The following is a 22,795-nucleotide window of genomic DNA, read 5'->3' on the forward strand; positions in this document are numbered from 1 at the left end:
TTCGTTGTAATTGGAGCAAAGTTTACAGGCTCATGGGCAAGCTCCTAAACACAAGAAGTATGATCGTGATTCTCTCCGTGTTTTGACTTCAGAGCGCAGATGCACTTTCCCATAGTTGCTGTAGGATGGGCTGAATTTATACTGTTCATGGTGCAAGGCAAGTGGACTTAGGAACATATATACCACAGGAAAGTCTTGTGAGAAGCCGAAAAATGGTTTTATGAAACACAGAAGACTAAAGATCACTGGTGCGTAGCAAATAACTCTGTCGACATTTTGGGCCAAGTTACAAATCCCTCGCATGCCTTGTACGTACTTTATTTGGATTAACGAAATAAAAAATGGAGTTTCAGTAGCTAAATGGTAAAATAACTCTTGTGAAGGGGACTACGTGTATGTAAAAATTTCTATTTGGAGGAGCACAGATTCTCCATTAGTGAGGTTTTTGTTTGTGTAAATTTAAACCGTACTTCAGAGTAGGGTCATCATGTCAAGTCTATTTTTCAACAAGAAAATAATTGAAATTTTATTCATTCATTTCAGTTTCCTGGTCCGTGTTTTCATTTTTGTGGGGTCAGTCTTTTAGATGATTATAGCTAGATAGCCAGATAAGGAACTTACGCTTGTGCTGCGTGCTCTCTTTTAACTTTGTTCAGTAGTGGAAGCCCGCTCAGTAAAAACAAATTGCAAGCTGCAGTTGTCACTGTCTTTGAACGCATTGAGGAAGCTGTTAAAACTCAGAGGCGTGTTGTTTCTGACATATACACGTTTTCCAAAATGAGTTGTCATGGGAAATAAATTGTTACTGCACCAGTAGGAAGAATACAACTTTCACAAACTCATCCAAAGTTCCTTCACCAGTTGTTGCAGGAGGTCTAGAAGATAGAATTATGGCAGCCATTACAGGAACCGCATCTCACCATTATGGCGTTATGAACTCGACATTGACTCAAGAGGCACAGGGGTCATCAGTCGTCACCAAAGTAGGACATGCTGCCGGAATTCTAGAATGGCAAGACTATATGGTAAATTGCAAAGATGATTTTGAACTCACTCCTGAGGTGGGATGGCTGATGTGGAGAGCAAGGAAGATCGTACACTGGTGGAGTTGTATTCCATGGAAGAAAATTTTGCAGGCACTTTGAGAAGCCAGTTATGTCGGTTGGTCAACCAAATAGCCACCGAATGTTGTGAGGGCTGCAAAATAGAACATCTATCGCAAAAGGACCACACCTGCCTGATGCTGCCAATCGCTGACAAAATATACAGGCATTTTGATCAGGCCGTCCAGAGGATAGACTTTGCGGACATAATAATTATGTTGAAGCGTGAAAAACCAGCAGGGAATTTTAACACACGTCTGTTGGACATACTGGAGAAGTACAAATGGATGTATCGTGCAAACACAGAAGCATTAAGACTCATGTCTAATTTCATGGATGACTTAATCAATTGCTTTGAACAATAGATCCATTTTGTACCGCAATTAACAATCAGACACTTTTCGATATTTGTTTTATTTTTTCGTGTCATCATTGGTGCATCTGTTTACTTTAGCTTTATAAACTTGTACGGCCTTGTTTACACTTGACTGAGGAGTTGAACTTGACGTTTCCAGCAGAGGCTCTTCATGTATACGCAATGATAATTGATGCTTAAGATTCAACATCCTGTAAGACTTTTACTTGAAACTTAATGTTACTGTATTCTCTTGTGTGTGTGTGTGTGTATGTGTTCTTTTCATATGATAATAATTTAATTATATTTATGGGTAATGTTTCCCAAGTAAATAAATAACGCGTATCTTTTCGAGCAAGTACTTCTCGTCGACTCATTCTGTTGAGAACTTCCATCTTATCACATTTATTACGACCCAAAATACAGGATTCGCGGTAGAGGTAGGTACAATCGCAAAATGCGACAAAAAGTTGTTGCGAACAAAAACCCATTTGCAATCGCCATGACCTAAAAAGCGTGGCGAAAGTTATTTTTTGTAGTCAAAATTGTGAGTTTACGATGTTTGAACGAGCCGACTGTTTAACCTCAAAATAGCAACAGTCAGGTGACTGGTAGAAGTTATGCACATGCGCAGTCACTCATCAGTCATTTGTTACTAGAGGGGTTCATATATTACCAATTCATACAGTGCCCAGCATACCATGTGCTCACTCGATCAAGAGGCTTCTCTCAAATCTCATTAATATTTAACAATGGCTACATGACAGACAGCTATTGTGTCGTATTTAAAGTTGGCTGCCAGCAGCAGTGCCAAGTCACCAATTGGAGCAAAGTTTACAGGCTCGAAGGCCAGCTCCTAAACACAAGAAGTATGATCGTGATTCTCTCCATGTTTTGACTTCGGAGCACAGACGCGCTTTCCCATGGTTGCTGCAGGATGGGCTGAATTTATACTTTTCACAGTGCAAGGTGAGTGGACTTAGGAACATATATACTATAGGACAGTCATGTGAAGGCTGACAAATGGTTTCGTGAAACACGAAAAGACTAAAGATCACCAGTGAGTAGCAAATAATTCTGTCAATGTTTTGGGACAAGTTACAAATCTCCCAAATGCCTTATACGTACTAAAATAAAAATGGAATTTCAGTAGCTAAATGGTTTAATAACTCTTGTGAAGGGGACTATGTGTATGTGCAAATTTTTATTCGGAGGAGCACAGATTTGAGTTGGAGTTTGTTTGTTTTTTCCATTAGTGAGGTTTTTGTTTGTGTAAATTTAAACCTTACTTCACAGTAGGGTCATCACGTCAAGTCTATTTTTCAGCAAGAAAATAATTCATTAATTTCATTTTCCCAGTCCCTGTTTTCATTTTTGTGGGGTCAGTCTTCTAGATGATTATAGCTAGATAGCCAGATAGGGAACTAAAGCTTGAGCTGTGTGCTCTCTTTTAACTTAGCTTAGCAGTGGAAGCCCACTCAGGGAAAAACAAATTGCAAGCTGCAGTTGTCACTGTCTTTGAACGCATTGAGGAAGCTGTTGAAACTCGGAGGCGTGTTGTTTCTGACATACACAAGTTTTCCAAAATGAGTTGTCATGGGAATAAATTGATACTGCACCGTTGGGGAAACACAACTTTCACAAACTCATCCAAAGTTCCTTCACCAGTTGTTGCAGGAGGTCTAGAAGATAGAATTATGGCAGCCATTACAGAAACCGCATCTCACTATTATGGCGTTATGAACTCGACATTGACTCAAGAGGCACAGGGGTCATCAGTCGTCACCGAAGTAGGACATGCTGCCGGAATTCTAGAATGGCAAGACTATATGGTAAATTACAAAGATGATTTTCAATCACTCCTGAGGCGGGGATGGCTGATGCGGAGAGTAAGGGAGATGGTACACTGATGGCGTTGTATTCCATGGAAGAAAATTTTGCAGGCACTTTGAGAAGCCAGTTATGTCGGTTGATCAACCAAATAGACATCAAATGTTGCCAGGGCTGCAAAATAGAACATCCATCGCAAAAGAACCACACCTGCTTGATGCTCAGCGTTTCCGTTACAATTTCAAAACTTGCGTACGATTTTACGCAACTGAGTTTTTATTTGCGTAAAATGTATTCAATATGCGTACGGTAGGAATCAGTATCTGAAGTGAGCTGGGCAGTCTTTTCTGTAGAACTTGGGGGGTTTCCTGTAATGCGCATGCTCTATAAACAAAAAACAACAACCTGGGGGGCTTCAAGGTGTAGCTGAACGTTTGCAATGCCGTGATGCATGTCCCGTATATGATCGTTGAGCAGCCCAATGAGTTCATGTTCAAAGAAAATACCTTCTGACTACGAAATTAGTGTTTTCAAAGGGCCAACAAAAAGCAGATACTGTTCAAAGTCCAGCGGGACCTCTCAAGAATGCAACCCGACAGAGTCTAAATGGTCACCCGTAAACACTTTCCAAATAACATGCGACGTAATGACCATTAACTGTATTGTGTTACCAACAACGCATCAATTCTCGAATTTTTTGCATCTGTAGTGCCATTGTCTGTACAGAACTAATTGACATGACGTTTTGTGATGATGAAATACAATGTTGCATAAAGTGCTGTGGTCTGCTAAAGTCTAAAATGTTGCAATATCATGATAAATGTCACTAGCAAGCAGGTGCATCTGTTCTATTTTTGTCCTGCATTGAACCACGTTCAGGCAATGTAGTGCGGGCCACGTACGTCGTGTCATTGGGCGGCATTTCTCAGTGCGTATTTGTTTACGCAGTCATGATTTTTTTTGCGTATTTCCGAACAATTTTGCGTAAAATACGCAGGATTTTGCGTTAACGGAAACACTGTATGCTGCCACTCGCTGACAAAATATACAGGCATTTTGATCAGGCCGTCCAGAGGATAGACTTTGCGGACATAATAATCACGTTGAAGCGTGAAAAACCAGCAGAGAATTTTAACACACGTCTGTTGGACATACTGAAGAAGTACAAATGGATGTATCGTGCAAACACAGAAGCATTAAGACTCATGTCTAATTTCATGGAGGACTTAATCGATCACTCTGAACAATAGATCCATTTCGTACCACAAGTGACAATCAGAGACTTTTCGATATTTGTTTTATTTTTTCATAAATAAATAAAGTTCAGTATCTTTTCAAGCAAATATTTCTTGTTGGCTCATTCTCTTGAGAACTTTCACATCAGATTTGCTATGATCCCAAATACCCTACAATACCTAGCACTATGGCCTTCAACACCCTACAAACCAATGTGAATGCCGAGACCATCATCGCTTGCCATACCATCAAGGAACTTGATGAGCTTTTGCTGTTCCACAAAAGCTGACTCGCACCTGAGTTACAGATTTTAGCCATGAATGTATGATGCCGTCTAATACAGGAGGAAGATCAGAGAGATGTCATCAGCGAGGGTACAATCACCTGCTGCCAGTCCATCGATGAACCTGATGCATTACTGATGTCGCAAGAAGGGCAGCTGCCCCTTGAGTTTGTCATGATCGTGATGGATACAAGCTGTCAGTTAGTTCAGCGGCTACCCATTACCCAGCGGAGAAAGCCAGGACTTTCAGGTAAGTCCACATGTAGAGGTAGAGCCTTGTTCATCCATTTTCCGTTCACAATGTCAAAACTAGCCAGTGATAAATAATAAGTTAAATCAGTGCGGTGGAAGTCAACCGAAATTCCCGGCGATGTGATTGAGGTAGGAAGGTCTCCAAACCAACAATTACGAGTTGGGGAAGCATTGCCTACCCCTTATCCAAAACGTAGGCGGGTGGATGTGGAAAATTTCGAAGAGGAGTGGGAGGAAGGTGGGGATGAAAGCAAGGGGAAATTATTTAGCATCAGAGAGGTAAATGGGTGCTACATTGAAAAATTTAAGACTGTGGCGAGTGACTATGTAGTAAATTGTACCCAAGTGCAGACCAAAAACTTCCAACAGGCGTTGAAAGCCCTCAACGGCGCACTTGATACACTCATCAACAACCTAACACAAGGTATGAAACCAATTGATGTCGTAAAGCTTGTCTTGCGCACACCACATCTTGGAAGAGTGATTAATTTGCCACTTGTAAGAGTGAGGGATTTCACTGTAGATAGGGTATTTGATGAAGTTTTTCGCGTGTTTCAATCATGTGAGTCATTTGCCATCGATAACGAAGTGTTTGTGAACATAATTCATGTCAACCTGCCAGAAGGCAGCAAGGGGCCGATATTCAAAGCGGTCGATATTGATGCGTTCCGGAGAAGCGATGTATCGTGCAAATTCAAAATATCGATGACATCTGTTGTGTTAGGGCTACAGTAACAGCAAAGGCAGGCGCTGATGGCCTTCTACAATATAGGCAGATAAGAAGTGGTACATGTAGAAACATCCAAGAAACTCTAGCGTGGGAACTACATGAGGGGGCTGGTGTTCCGATCAGTCGATGCGGTATAAATGAGGTCAAGCAATTTCAGACGGCCTTACCCGAGTATCAAATAAATATATTTTCCCTGCAAAATTCTAGTGATAATGGCATAATTTATTCACGTTCCTCCTCTGGAAAAATATATCCACTTATTTTACAACAATAACCACTTTGATGTCATCACCAGTATGAAAGCCATGATAAATATATCATACAATTGTGATAAGTGTAAAGTGGGTTACAATGAAAAATACAAGCATAACTGTACTATGTGAGCATATTTTTCTTATTTGTAAGAAGATTCAATGCGACCACCTGCCTGTAGATCAGGATACAGCACAACGTTGTCAGGCATGTAACTGTTTTTACACTAAAAAATTGGTTTTGATCTTCACATAAATGTGACTAAAACAGGCAAGACAACCTGTAACGTACTATAAGTGCCGTGACTGCCATATTGGGCTAAATCACAACAATTTGAAGCATGAGGGGGCCAGTATCGTATTTCGAAATTAACATGCATTATGTGTGCCACAGTACTTAATCCTTGCACACAGTTTAAAAAACAACCAGCTCAAAGGTGATAGAGAAATGGTTGCTGACGGACGGACGCACAGACGGGACCCAATTTTTAAGTCCTCACCGGACTGCGTCCGCAGGGACTAAAAAATGTTTTCCCAAAAGTTTGTACGTAATAAGGGGCAGAGCACATTGAACGTTTTTGGTTTCTTTCTTTCTTGAAAATGGAAATAGCGATGTAAGCCACAGGACTGCAGTCAAGTCTATGTATCAAGTTCATTCATCACTACAATACTTGTAAGGCTTCGCCGCTTGTATTGATGACTGCGCCGCTCCTGTGTAATCATCTTCTTTGTTCGTGACAATAGAGTCAGATGAAAACAGGAAGGAGCACTTTCAGCATCAGCCCAATTGTTTCCTCTTGTAGGAGCACCAGCACGTCATTCTGCCATCTTCTTGTTGTAAACACTGATCAGTACTATAGGTCAGAGGTGGTTATATATAGACAAATATCGCCATGAGAGGTTGTTTACCGCCGTTGCAAAGCATTCACACGCTCTGTTTCGAGGAATTTGCGTTAGCGCGCCATTCAAGGTCCAACTGTTAATGCTGCCGTGAATCTTCGCAGTTGCAGACCCATTTCTCTTTCGGTGTTAATCAAAGCACTGTTGTCAACGCTGTTCAGAAGGCCTGCGTCAGAACGCGGTTATGATTGACCAATGCTATAACCTTAACTGACTAAACTCAGGATTCAAATCGACCAAGGTACAAACAAAAACCATGTGCACAGATGCACAAAGAAATGCATGTATCTTCGTTTGTGTTTGCACATGTACATTTGTTTGTACCATCATCATGCGATCCCTTGAGCATACCAAGTCTGTGAAATACTGTGCATCCTTTACATTCAAACCCTTAATTTGCATAACTTAAATTTGCATAATTTACTGTAGTCCCCCTCAATCAGAACCAATTCCCCCAAAGTTTCAGGCAAAGACTGAAAAGTGACATTTCCCCATTGTGAGAAAAACCTGGAGAAAACACTGAAATGACCTTGAAATCTGTCTGGTATGCCAACCAAATCTTTATCATAATTAGACTCTGGAACAGTTTTAGTGCCTGCAAAATTACATCAAATTTGGTTCTGTGATTCTTGAGATGTAGTCCACTGCCAAAATGCATTAAGTGCACAAATTACCATTAAGTATGAAGACCATACCCACCAAAATCTTATCAGATCAAGATCATTCCTTGATTATACTATGTACCAAATTGCATGACACTCTGACCAATAGACCCTTTTCATAAGTCTAGCGCCCTCCTGTGGCCACTGTGAATTTGAAGTCAAAGCGAGGCCACTGGGGAAAACCCGAGGGTCCCTGTGCCGAGGGTTTTCCCCAGTAGCCTCGCTTTGACTTCAAATTTACAGTGGCCACAGGAGGGCGCTAAACTTATGAAAAGGGTCTATGGATTTTAAGTTATGACTGAAACAAAACCCGTCTACACATGGACAAACAGATTGACAGAGAGATGGACACACACACACACACAAATGCAGTTAGACATTGTGGCAACATTGGAAAATGTTTCGGCCTCTGGACCAAGGTATCCAAAAATGAAACAATTGTTTTATGATTTTTGGCAGTCATAGCTCTAACTTTCTGAAGTCAATTTTTGGAAGTGTTCACCACTTTCACCTCCACCATGTCGCAATGTTGAGATCCAACTTTGCCATGGAAAACAATAGGATTGGGCCAAACCATTCTGATGAAAGGGTAAAACATGCTCCTAAGGGTCTCACTCTGACATACCCAAAGTCGGTGAAAACAAATCATCGTTGATGACACAGTCTCCACTTGTTAATGGTATTTTGATTACAGATCCTCAGAGAGGATATAGTCCTCTTCATTAGGTCTGTGATAAAAATACTTTTGAATGAATTGGCTTGATACATGTCTGAGTTATGGTTCAGGACATGAAAAAATCGTAACAAAATGGTTGCACAGTGGCCATATTGGATCGCATCACAAAACAAATTAATGTCCTAGCTATGACATTGGTCGATGTCCTTGTACCAACTTTGAATAAAATTGGTCGAAACATGCGGATATGCCTGAGAAATGGCTCTGTACATGAAAATCGTAATAAAATGGCCGCCTGGCGGCCATATTGGATAGTATCACAAAACAGATTGACGTGCATATGTATGACATAGGTCAATGTCCTTGTACCAACTTTGAATAAAATCGGTTGAGATATGTTTGAGTTATGGCTCTGTACATGAAAAAATCGTAATAAAATGGCCGCACAGCGGCCATTTTGGATTGTATCACAAAACAAATTGCCGTGCACAGCTATGACATTTGTCAATAAGCTTGTACCAACTTTGAATTAAATCGGTTGAAACATGCCTGAGTAATGGCTCTGTACATGAAAAAATCGTAATAAAATGGCCACCTGGCGGCCATATTGGATCGTATCACAAAACAGATTGACATGCATATGTATGACATAGGTCAATGTCCTTGTACCAACTTTGAATAAAATCGGTTGAGATATGCCTGAGTAATGGCTCTGTACATGAAAAAATCGTAATAAAATGGCCGCCTGGCGGCCATATTGGATCGTATCACAAAACAAATTGACGTGCATATCTATGACATTGGTCAATGTCCTTGTACCAACTTTGAATAAAATCGGTTGGAACATGCCAGAGTTATGGCTCTGTACATGAAAAAATCGTAATAAAATGGCCGCCTGGCGGCCATATTGGATTGTATCACAAAACAAATTCACGTGCATCTGTATGACATATGAAGTAATCCTTGTACCAAGTTTGAATGAAATCGCTCCAGGCATCTCAGAGATATCTGCGTGAACGCACGCACGCACGGACACACGCACGCACGGACATGACCAAACTATAAGTCCCCCCGTGGGGACTAACAAATCACAATTTTCGACAGCTAGATGTAAACTTAAGAATAAAGAAGTTGGGAAATTATGAGTGGCTTACTTCCAAACACAACACACCATTCTTGTTTCTATCCCTCTGTTCTATATAGAACAGTGTTTCTCCCTAGGACTTTTTTACAAGAGGGCGAAGATGTGGTGCGAAGCACCACAAGCGACCGCGTAAGCGGTCGCGGGGGGGCAGATCGTCCATGTAGCCGACACGAACACGAAGTGTCTGTTACCGGCTACCAAAACTATGAAAAATAGTAAAGAATGAGCTACAAAATCACTATCAGTTTTAAGTTGCAGGTAGAATAAGTCTGTGCCTTTGTAAAAAATACTATAAAAATAGTAGAAAGTGAAGAACCAGCTGAAAGTTAGTTGAGGAGACCTTGGCCGCATATCATTTGCATCTCATTGTCGGCTACATGGACTGTGTGCCCGCGGGGGGGGGAGGTCAGGAGGGGGGTGTCCCCCCTCCTGCCGTTGGAGCTTTTGAAAAACAGAGATTAAAATGGTGTTATTTGATGGCACTTGGGGGTATTTATTTCAGATTTTTTTCGTATAAAAAACTCAAAGGAAAAGAAATCTAAGACTGTGTTCCACAACTTTTATTCCAGTTCAGTGATTTCAATGAAGATTACATTTTTTGAAAACGAAAACATAAGCTTAGCGACAGACATACATTTATTCTTATCACCATAGCGCTCACGTGTTCTCATCCTCCGGCGGAGCCTAAAATAGGTCGTTTTGCTTTGGGAAGGAATACACAAGCGAAATTCTAACCTCCTAAAAAAACTTCAGTGTACTCTGCTGTCCTTGGTTCGGCTCAAGCTCCTGGGCATGTTTACTCAGCTATAAAGTCGGTTACCTAATGCACGGTCCCTATGGAGGGACCGTGGCTAACGATACGTTACGGCCTGAGCCATGCAAACATGGCTGCCATCGATGAGTTGCACATGGGCTTATGATCTCGGATGACATCACAAACTCGCGAGATTTGCAAGATCGATGAGAATTACGTTTGCAGCCTGCAGGATCGACGATCACGCTTGCATTTTGCTTGTAAATCACTGTCAACTTTTTTCCCGTACATTTTATTGTTTTATTTTTCAAAAAAAATAAATCTTTTTCATTTCTGGCAAGGGGGCGCTCGGAATTTACAAGAGGGCGCCACGCCCCTGTTACCTTATTCAGGGAGAACACTGTAGAATGACTTTGTCTGCAATGTGTGATAAAAGGAACCATTCAAAACTTGGGTTACAATGGGTTGTAAAAGTGAAATAACTGGAAACGATAGCATACCCATGATTCTGTTAAAGTCATCCACCCTTTCCATAAAATATCCGGATGGGAACACAACTGGATTGACTTCCAGGCTTCCTCGGAGTCCACCATGATAAAGCTGGCACTGAGATGAATTATCCAAGGTTTCCAGCTGTACATGTATCTGTCACTGGCTGTCAAATCACTGCCACTTAAAATGGTGATATTTGCATTGTGCCATTCCAGGAGCCGTCTGAGACAACCAAATAGACTCAAATGTTCTTGCACTGGCAAGTCAGTCTCGCCTGATGTTATCCATACTAAATCTAGCAAAAATGACCCTGTAAAATGAAATTTTGGATAAGTTAGTGACGACGGTATCTCCAAAACAAAGCGTTTGTAAGCACAGGAATCAAGGAACCCAGCATGTAGCTTTTTACATGCTATCTGGTAAAATACAAAAAACCATGTTCACATAATTATGTTTTTACAAGAAATATTAGTAAAAATAAATCTTTTATGTTTCTACATGTCTTTAGGAGTTTTTGATTGGTTTCTGTCAAATTCATTGCATGGGACGTATTCATGTTACATTAGACAAGTCATCATGCTTTTCTACGTTAACCAACTGGCCCAGATATTGTCAGAGGAACCTGATAGTGATAAGAAGTGGGTTACCCATTCCACTACACAGACCAGCAATGTTAAGGTCATCTCCAGCACTACAACACAATGAAGCTTTGCCCTGCGAAATCTGCAGCCAAGATCAAAATGTAGGTCTTTTGTAATTGCAAGAAATATCGTATAGTGTACATGCAGCTTGTAAAACAGAGGGATGGACAACTTATACAACAGTTTATAATTTGTCTAACCATTCTTTTGAGAACATGTATTCTTTTGTATGGTCATTAACATATGAATAGATTGCTCAAAAAAAATAGAGGGGTGGCCAAACTCTAAAAATCCCCTTGTGAAGAACCCTGTCTCATAGGGTACTTCCATGAACACAAAGTTTTGAAGTATGCAATGTACTGAATTCTATAAGAGAGAGAAAAACTTGTTACCTGTGACTGGCAGTTTATCGGCAAGTAGGTGCAGGTCATCAGCTAATTTTTTACTGTCCATTCTGCAAGAAAATAAAATGGTGGCAATGGTAAGTGCATAGCTGATGTTTTCACATAATCACTTAAAGGCCTGTGCCAGTGTCAGCTTGTCTCGCAGGGAAAGCTACTTATTGTATTACAATTTCAATGGAAAACAAAAGGTTATGACACTCCATAATCCTCTTATAGAATAAAACAAACTTGATCCCAGGGATCAAGTCCCTGGCCTTTAATGAAGTCATTTATGTAATGTACGTATGTAATATGACAATACAACAATGGTCCTCCCACAGTGACATAATGGACACCCCTGTAGGCACAGGCGACCCAATAGGTTCGGAGTTTTTCACACTGTTTTCTCTATCATTTTCTCTTCTTTCTTCATGCTCTGAATGATCGGAATAAATAAAATAAATGGTTTATATACCTAACCTAGCCTCTGTGACTCTTTATTTATTTTACACTCCATTACAAGGACGTCTATCTCTCATACACACATGCTGTAATTAATTAGTCAACACAACTAATTATGCTAATCTGTGGACTTATCAGAGGTTGTCAACATCGGAAAGATAGTGATGTTAATGAAAAAGGGGAAGGTATGAAGATCTTGGGAAACATGTCCCGAGGACGTCCGTAAACCTAGTGGACGCTTATATATTCATGATATGCGCAAACAAACACTGCTCATTATTCAAAAATAAACGGGAAGTTAGATCGAAAGGAACGCTAGAAACGCGCATGCTTTTCGTTGCCAAGCGCCAAATTCTAACATAACTAAGCAGACATGGTCCTGCTCCATGTAACAAATGCCACCCAGAAGTATCGACCGACCAAGCAGAAAAAGATCGCCGGAGTTGCCGTTTCATGAGTTTTTCAACAAAATTATATAGATGTATGCTTCACGTCGTCGTTTTCTGCGAGTGTATATACCGAGTATAATTTACAAACCGCGTCGTGATTCAAGGCACAATGGTGACACATTAGCAGGAGCACACACTGGAGAATTTTGGCCAGCACTGTGAATTTTTTAAACCAGTCACCTTCATTTCTCTGCACTCGCTATTAACTCCATGTCTACCGCTAACATATCGTTATTTTCTGTCTCAAAGTACGTACCAGCAATAGGCCTTTGACGTTAAAGTCGGTTGTTTTCTGGTATACGGTAGCAACCAAGCTCATGACTAGAATGACTGTACGGCGTCAAAGAGTCGCCGGTTTTTTTTTTCGCATAATAAAAGAGAGTTGGTCGCTACATGGAGCTAGTTTCTAGCTCCATGGTCAGTCTAAGGAATTCATCGATTTTCAATCGTGCCTTTTGCTGTTGCAAAATTCCCGAAAGAAGCGGCGCACGGGCTATAAAACTTCGTTTGTACTGTTAGGCTAGCTTTGGGTCCATAGCTGTGGTGTTTTTCGGACGGGATTTCTGCCTTTTACGGCTGGTTTTGACTTAAACGTCACCACCACAGCCATGGGAACGTCCATGTTCTGCCCGACAGCACGCTTGTCGCAACTTTGTTTGTCGATATTTCGAAAGTTTTCCAACCAAATTGCCAACACTCATCGACAACATGGTTATTAGGGGCCTACCACTACCAGAAATCCGCTCAAAAATCACCAAACTATCGCAGTTTTCCAGCTTTTTCCGACATGACTACTCGCAGACCGTTCTTTTTCTGGCGTACAAGCGATTGACGAGGCTCAGAGCAACCCGTCACTAAAGTCACCTGAGCGGTGACCTCGCAACATCGAAACACAAACTGACATCACCGATGATGTCGGCCACTACGTTAGAAGCCTGTGAAAATTTTTACCAGCACTGTGAATTTTTTAAACCAGTCACCGCCATTTCTATTCACTCGCTATTATCTCCATGTCTGCCGGTAACATATCGTTATGGAGAAGTTTAGTTACACGTAATGATTACGTTCCATCATCAGCTGATCAGTGATACCCATACGTCGCGTACGTGTACGTGTAGAACATATACGTTCGGAACGGCAAACAACACCTCTACACATACAAAATGTAGTCATAATTACGTGTAGTATTTTTTAGATTATTCTTGATGATTTCCGCGAATTTAGACAAGAAACCTTGTAAACTATCATGGAAAACATCTTTGATATCATAATATTTCGTAGAGTTTGCACCAGCGCAAGAAGTACTTGCTATATGATTTCCTTACATGAACGAAATGTTGTTGTCTCATTCCACTTGTTATCTGACGCCACCCCAAAGAGTTCTCCAAACCATATAAAAACTGTATCAAAGAAAATTGGCTGATTTAATTCGAGGATACGAGCTAGAATATTCCTCATATAAAAATTAATGTTTCTTAAACTTAAACGAATTTCCAATGTTTGTGAGAAAAAATACAGCAAAGTTATCGAGAATGCACAGCTAAACTGAAAGGCAGACCACCGTCCCTACACCCACGGACGGCGGGCAGACAAAACCTTAGCAACACCATTCGATTGAGAGAACCACCCTTACCACACGAACTTTGACCCTAGTCAAAATCAGACTTGTCCCTGGGAAATATGTTTACAAGTTTGCCCACATATAAACAACGTAAAGGTCAAAGGTTTCAACTTCCGACTTCCTGCTTTACGGACGTCCTCATGCCATGAACTGCAGGCAAGGCACTGGCAGGGTTTGCATTGTTCGCGACCATTTAAACGTTTGAAATAAGAGTAGCTGGCTCTCCTAGGCCATCAAAATACATTGGCTGCAGTAGATTTTGGATAAATGGTCATGACTGGCCGCAATTTGGTAATTTCTGGACACATTTCAGGAGAGCTTCTTACCTTCCCGTTTTAGTAACCATTCCTATCTTTCGCGATGTTGACCAACCCGTAAAATCCCTGATAAGTCCACAGATTAACATAATTAGTTGTGTTGACTAATTAATTACAGCATGTGTGTATGAGAGATATACGTCCTTGTAATGGAGTGTAAAAACTAAAATAAATAGAGTCACAGAGGCTAGGTTAGGTTATATAAACCATTTATTTTATTTATTCCGATCATTCAGAGCATGAAGAAAGAAGAGAAAATGATAGAGAAAACAGTGTGAAAAACTTAGAACCTATTGGGTCCCCTGTGCTGTAGGTCTGTAGGTGAAGTGGTATGTGATATTAACATGCGCCCTCAAAGCACACAAATATAACCTTTTGTTTTCACTATACCTGGTGGTACATATTTCTCTGAAATGCTGTGAGAGTTTCATTTGAATTATGGCCTGGCTATACACATATTTAAAGGAAAGAATATGTATTGTCTGGTGCTCTCAGTTTATCAGGACAAAACTCATGTTATTCATGTTACAACTTGCCCCACATTATTGGGTACATACCCCCATAATCTAAATGTTATGTCTTGCTGCAGGCAAGGTACATGCAGGACATTTTAAGAACACTGGAGACATCCTCCATAAGGTATAAATCAGTGCTGGGTGCCTTTAATAGTCAGGTCAATACAAGCACAGCACAGGGTTGGGTGCGCATTAGTCTTGCTGGCAACTCTTTGAACCCAGGACTTGGATGTGTGGCTAGTTAAAAAATACCCAGTCGTTAGGCATTTGCATATCCTTGTGTGATATACAAGGATTGTTTCCATATTGACTCATTAAACTTCATATTAGCAATTTGCCATGTAGACTGACATATTCACTGGTGTATTGGTACTCAATCAACTCTAGCCCTAACCACGACTGAGGGTGCAGTGTATTATATGTTACAGCGGTGAATTCAAAGAAATGAAGTCCCAACAAGAATTGACACAGCAAGCTTATAAAACTTACAAGGTGATGTGGAACCTCATTTTCAAATATTTATCAAGCCTAGTTAGATAATAACTGCGAAAGTTTTTCTCCACTCTGGGCGATCTTTTCACCAAAATATGCAGTCAACAAAGTAAACTATACAATTTGATTGGTTCAATTGAGGTAGAATCAAGCCTAGGGAACAGAAATTTGGGCTTTCAAATTTTTTCAATACTTTTCTGACCTACCAATTGTAGGGGCTCATTTTAAAGCTCCTGGTGAGAGAGAGTTTTCACCATCTTAGTTTTTCAAAAATCGAAAATTTTCTTTTTCTCCACGGAGTTAACACAAGGATGGCGGCCATTTCAAATTTCAAATACTGGAAAATCTTAGGTAATTTGTCTCTCTAGTACCAAAGTTTGCACAGTGACCTCTGATTTTTATTCTTGCTTTGGTAAGAGGATGGTCGAAAGTTTCATTGAGAAAAGTTTGAGCAAAAGTTTAAGTCTTTCACTTTCGAGGCGCATATTACCTTAAATTTTGTTGGAGAACAGGTATTCAACACTGCAGTATCAGTCATGGTTATGGGTTGGAGAAGTCAGAGCACCTACACACAACTGAATCATTCAGTCTATAAAGTACATGCCATATTTGCTGTGCACTTTTTTGCATGGCCACCCAGGTAAAAATCAATGATTGGACACTATAAATGCAGGTGACCAAATTCCTTTAAGGTTAAAACAAATACAGGACTTTATTGACCTCAGGGGCTTGAATGACTCACTAATGAATGACACAGATGGGGAAATGAATTCTTGATAAATGTGACATGATGAGTAAATGCTGATGCGGTCATGGAAATGTGTGAAGTGGACGGTCAGAAGTCAGACGGAAGTCGTCAAAGAACGCTGAAGATAGCATAGTTGTGGTTTTTACAATTGAAATCATGACAGCTGCATCTTATTATTAGCAGAATATATTGAGGTAAGGTGCTGTATATGTGATTAATGGGCAGCAAAGCCGTGACCTCACTAAATTATATTTAAATGTCATGAACCATACAGACATTAAAATACCAGAACATATTTACTTAATTCCCAGGTTTCTCAGTGCATGAGTGACGTGAGTAAGTAAAATTGCTAGGCCATCGACGTGATGCGGATATGAAAAGGGCCAGTAGGTGTGGCTTTTGACGATTTTGTCACTAGCTTTGTTTTGTATGTCAACAGTAATTTCTCGTTCTCCTCCCCAAAGCATGTTGAGACACCTACATGTACCCTGGTACTGGTTAGCTTGCCAACACAGTGTCCATACAAGTAAAATCCAATTGTAGTCCAGACCAGAATTCACTAGTCAATGCAGTCTACACATGTACAGACTTAGTTGACAAGCTGAATTATGGGTATCTCAATCTGTTTTTGGGAGTAGAACAAGAAACTGTGGTTGACATAAAAAAAATAGTGGAAAAAAGTTACAGCTAATGGTTCTATTAATGAAGCATTAAGCATAACATTTAATTCAAAGAAATGGAACTTACAAAGACTTGTTTTCTTCCTGGTCACCAGTTGACAAGAATTCTTTTAAACTTTGCAAGCACTGAGGGACATTTTTGTCTGGTGAACTGTCTTCTACAACCAGTGTGGGTTCCCATTCTGCTTCTGATATTTCTGTCTCTTCCGACAATTTTGGCCTTACAACACTGATGTAGTGGCTTCTTTGGTTCTCCAGAATACATCCATGCTCAGTTTCTCCTGTGGCAAGGATTTACACAGATGAATTTTAGCTTGGCCCCTGCGCTATTCAATGACTGTTCGATGGTCTGTCAGGTTTGCTCAAGTTTGTATGAAACACCTAACTGACACAAGTTGCAGGACTTAGCACAATTGAACTCATATTACGTAAAAATTACAAGTACAATAGAACAAAAGAAAATTGGAATGAAATTTTTAATCATTGACTCTTACACTGGGTCTATGATTTAATCATTTCTCCATACCTTGTTTTTCTGAGTGTACAATATTTGTTTGAAGTCAACAGTTATCAATGAATGGACATACACTCATGGTCAATTTCGAATTCAAAGACTTTGAAGGACTTTTTCAGCAAATTAAAAGAACTTTTGAGGTTAAAGATACCCTGATATACATACCATGATATAAACATTTTAGATATCATTCCATGATTTTCTAAAAATCATGGGTAGATTATCGATTTTTCAGGACTATCAAGGACTAATTTTCATTTTCAACGACTTTCAAGGACTTTGGAGCACACACACTGTATTTTGTGTCAACTGTTAGTCTTACCATGAGAAAGTCACATTGTGAGATGCTCCTCAAACCCTAAAAATTTTACATTTCCTGCATTATGTTTTTATGGCACATACATAAACTGAAAGTAGGTAGATGCAACCTAAATGTCCAGAACACCACGGCTATCCATTTCTTTACACTAATAAACTTAGGTTCATAATTCAGGGCCTGACGGTTGTCCCTTGTCCTAGGACAACAAAACCTTGCTTTGGGACTACCAATTTCTGAAAATATTTGCCCCATGGGACTACCACTTATCGCATGTGTCACTGAATGAAACTGGACTTTACAGCTGAATGGAGTGTGTTGGCCCCAAGCTGGCTTGCAGGTTTTTTCCAAACAACGGTCAGTGATCTTGTATATCATTGGTGAAATTTGTACAGTGATGATTGATGATCAGCTGTAATTTATTCATGCTCAATCTTCTTTTGCCATTCAGGATGACAAAAAAGATAGGAGAGGAGCATCGTGTATCTTTTGTCTCGTAATAATTTTTTTGTTCACAGTTTGCTTTACAGCTTATATCAAAAGAAAATCAATTTATTTTGTGGAACAGTTTTATACAACATTTTGGCTTGAAAGTGCTTTCATGTACTGTTACTGTGTTGCCTGGCTGACAGGATGAAGCAACATGAAAGATGTTAGAATATATAATATTTATTATAATATAATATTTGTTATAATATTTATAAATCATACAATTTCACCAACTCAGGCAAAAGCAGACTACCAGATGTCTTCTTGGGATTAGGACTACTAATTTTTGGAAATGGTTGTCCACTTGGACAACCAGGTAAAAAGTTAGATATATTTTGAAACCCTGTTATTCAATTGTCAACTGAAAGCCAAACTGCAAAGTTGAACTTCATCAAGAATTGTAGATCTGACATTGTCATTCATTGTTTCTTAGAGTGACTTGAAGATGAGCATTGTACATGTGTCTGATGTATTAAAGCAAACACAACTCTTAACAGCCACTACCAGGGATACTTATTTTGCTTTTCAGGACTTGTTTTGTCCCCCAACCCTTCCTCCCCCCCCCAAAAAAAAAAACAAACAAAAAAACCACCCTTCAAGACTAACAATTTCACACAGGGATACGAAAAAGTATTTGTTAATAAAATTTTGACATGATACTGTACAGAAGAACTGTAGGTTTTTTGAAATGCTCTTGGAAATATTTTGCACGATGCTTTTAAAAAAAAGATCTTGAACTTCATTACTTTTCATGCCCTAAAAACCAATTGATACCAGAGACACATCTTATGTGAGAATGACAGTCTTTTCAGTCAATTATTTACAGGCATGTTATATTATTCTTTGCATCCTTTGTGCATACTGTACATGTACCTCTCGGATGGTAAAGTTCAAATGTGGTCGGTCAGAGAAGCTGTTACTTAAACATTAACTTCATGAAGGTGTAGGTGATATTTATTTGCTCAGAAAACAGATACATGTCTGAAAACAGAATTTCTTTGTTTCATTTCAGATCCGTCTGAAAGGAGATATTTTTGTTTAGTTTCCAGTACGCTGATAAAATGGTTTCTTTCTGATGCACTGCACACTGATCATACTAAAGTCTACAACAGGGTGTACATAGGACATCTGATGAGAAACATTGGGCATTCGAACTGTGCCCTACTTTTAACTGTACTCTTTTTCACTGGACAACCAGGTCTGCACAGTTTTTCATTCCTTTGACAGAGGAGAATGTTCCATTCAAAGGCAACGACCACAAGAGGATACATGTACATGTATAAACAATTTTTTTACTTCGTGCTTGCCAAATCACAAAGTGCCATATTATATTATAGCTTTGTCAATGCCAGTGAATTTTGTGACGTCATCCCCCAGATTATTACTGATAATGTATCAAATTATCCAGCATTGTGGTCCCAGATATTAATTCACTGGCATTGCCAAAACTATAAAATTACAGAAATAATGTACCCCCTCCTGGCCTATTATGGATTCAAGCAAACTTTGCACTCCATAATGTGCTCAGCTTTGCCTCATACACTGTATCGTACAAAGTTTGCTTATATTTATAAGCCAAAGTGGTAATGAAAACTTTCAATACTGCAGGAGTACCATACACATTGTCAACATGAAGCCTACACAACTTTGTCAAAAACATTTGTATATTCTTGTCCTGTAATCAGTGTAAATGTAAAGAAAATACCCAGACATGTCAAACATTTTGATTGTACTATGCCTTACCATTCCATCCTCAGGTGAATGTGAGACAGAAATTTCTATCAACAGAATTTTTTATTGCAATTGAATCCAGAAATTGGTAAAAAATTCAAAAATTGGAGTAAATCAGTGACAGTAGAAATCGATGGCCAGTCTTTTCATGATTACATGTAAGCTTATGTATGTACAAATATTTGATTTTAATGTTTTCATGAGGCCAGTACAGTCACTCAGGAGATTAGGTGAATTCAATTACTGGTTTGTAGGGTAATCCTGCCAGCCAAATTGACAATATATTTTACATCTAAGGATGGAAACGCTGATTTTAATGTCCCTGTACTTTGGCTCTTGTGAAAAGAGAGAAAAACATTTTATCCGTGGGAAAAGAACATTGTTTTGTTTCATTTGGCCTGAAGGAAATAAAACTTTCTTTGGGTGTGGGGGCAGCAGAAAATTAAGAGACTCAGTCAAAGCAGTTTACCGTAATCACCATGGGAAAATGGAGAATCATGGAGGATTACAAGTCATCGTACAAGAGTAAATGGCATATATATTCATGGATGTGGGAAAACAGACTTTCTGAAATGGAATGAAAGTACATGTACATGTATGTTGTTACCTTTGTCTTCAGTTGTAATGCTGTGTGACCTTTGAACTCCTTGAACATCCTTCTCACTTCTGGCAGTCTGAACGACTGAAATCAACTTATCTACTGTGAATTCTGAAAGGGGAAAACATAATGAACTCTCACGAATTCAGACACACCAACTCATTGAATTCGATAAATCAGTGGTGGTATCGCAGTGATTTAAACCGTGCCAGTGAGGCCTTTCTTTGCAATATATTTTTTCAGGGAACCATCATTACCAACTTGCACGCAAAACAGAAAGCATGTCAATTAAGACTTTTACACAGTTAAGCCTGCCACACTCAATTGAAATTACCTGAGCAGTTTCATTCCAAGGCTGTTTGCTCAGCCATTTTACTCTTGTGCATGAGCAATTTTTCATGAATTTTTTCCTTTTGTGCCGTTGAGCAAAATATTCAACGTTTGATATTTATGCCTCACAAAAAAATTCTTCACCATGTGTGCCACAGAAAGTGACTTTCCTCACATCTTTTTTACTGAAATGTGCATGTGGAGATAACATGCCAGTGCAAAATGACCGCCCATAGCATTGAAAACACAGTCACTTGTGGTTTGATACATGGCAGACAAGATAGATTGGGAAAGCTTTCTAATGTGTACCGTCTTTGCCATGTATAAAACCACAAGCAACTACGTTTTCAATGCTACGAACCAGGCTACAGGCAGTCATTTTGCACTGTCATGTGATCTCCACGCACATGCTTTATAGTAATTCTGCAGTGCGCACGGTAAGGAATTTTCCTCGAGAGACAAAAATATAAAGCATGTTGAATATTTTGCATGTTGAATATTTTGCTCAACAGCACAAAAGGAAAAATTCATGAAAAAATCACAAAGAGCCTTGAATGAAATTTTGCTCAGCTTATTTCTCGTGTGTGCAGCAGGCTTTATAGTCAAGCAAACGCAAAAGTTGACCACAATCCACTCTCACTCAGAGGTTTGTTACAGCAAGATATACTCCAACACTAGAAAGAATTTCATGCGCACAGCATAAATGAAGTTAAAAAACTGTCCTTTGACTAGAATTGCAAAGTTGTACTTCTTATTAAACCATCAGCTATATGTATACCTACCGTATACATCAAAGGGCATGGCAGTATCACTGTATATTCTATTTGCATTTAAATAGAAATGTGTACCAATTTCAAAGCTTGAGACAGGCAATCAACCAGACTAAGGGACACTGTGGAAATACATGCTATATCAGTGTACATGTAGCTGCTTGTATGCAGCTCCACTAATTTACATACATCAGAATAAACTTCACTGAGACTTTTGTGCTGTTTCACATAGAGGTTAAAATGGGGGCTAAATATTGGTGTCCTCAATCTGAATGAATATCCCAACCACCAGATTCTTCTTCTTGTAGCCATATTTTATGTAATACTTCAGAATAAAAACTCCATTTTTAAGATGAAAAAAGTCGATTAGTGCGTACAGTTGAGTATTTCCTTGGTACTAAATTCTCAAAATTAAGCCTGAAATATGTTCCATTTTTTCCTACTTTCAGTGATCTATTCTTAAGATCTTATGATTCTGAATCTGTCAGACAAATAATTTTCCATCAAAAAGCAATCAAGCAACTTACATGATACATATTATTTTAGAAACCTTCATTTTGGGAATTTATCTGCGTTCACTGTGGTAATAAATTATTTACATAATTGTCGCTGAACGGCCATTAGCCAAATCCGTATTTACCGATCTGTTTTTAGAATCTCCTAGGTATATGTATTGGCTTTAGATTTTAGGGCTGTATATTCCTTGATGGTGAGCAACTGGTTATGTATAATGTCAAGGACCTTTCATTCTAGGTTTTAGATCACTTGTTAAATGTCATGGTGCTAGGGGGTGGAACATTTGAAATCCTGGGGGCTCTGGAAGATTGATGAGATACCATTTTTTACCATTTTATTTGCATCTGATCCATTATACATTATTTTTTCCACTCTCCCACCTTTTTTGTCAAGTCTTCTCTAGCTGATTTTTTTTCCATTGACATTTGCTGGGAATTTTTTTTTTCAAAAATCTTCCAGACCGCCCCCCCCCCCCCCCCCCCCCCCCCGGATATCAAATGGTCCACCCAAAACCGCTAACAAACCAGATTTCTAGGCTTGCATGTGTCTTCACAG

General features: G+C 39.4%; 1 protein-coding gene across 1 annotated transcript in view; it reads right to left on the bottom strand.

Annotated features, from left to right (window-relative positions):
* The window catches only part of LOC139147942 (mdm2-binding protein-like), a 139,334-nt gene that overhangs the window by 112,108 nt on the left and 4,431 nt on the right, over positions 1 to 22,795 (bottom strand). The window contains exons 2-5 of the mRNA XM_070719176.1: positions 20,634 to 20,735; positions 17,044 to 17,257; positions 11,702 to 11,763; positions 10,677 to 10,978 (exon numbers count right to left, since the gene is read on the bottom strand). Of these exons, the coding sequence (XP_070575277.1) occupies positions 10,677 to 10,978; positions 11,702 to 11,763; positions 17,044 to 17,257; positions 20,634 to 20,735 (680 nt within the window). The remainder of the gene's footprint in view (positions 1 to 10,676; positions 10,979 to 11,701; positions 11,764 to 17,043; positions 17,258 to 20,633; positions 20,736 to 22,795) is intronic.

This window comes from Ptychodera flava, chromosome 13, assembly GCF_041260155.1.
Source record: "Ptychodera flava strain L36383 chromosome 13, AS_Pfla_20210202, whole genome shotgun sequence".
Lineage (NCBI taxonomy): Eukaryota > Metazoa > Hemichordata > Enteropneusta > Ptychoderidae > Ptychodera > Ptychodera flava.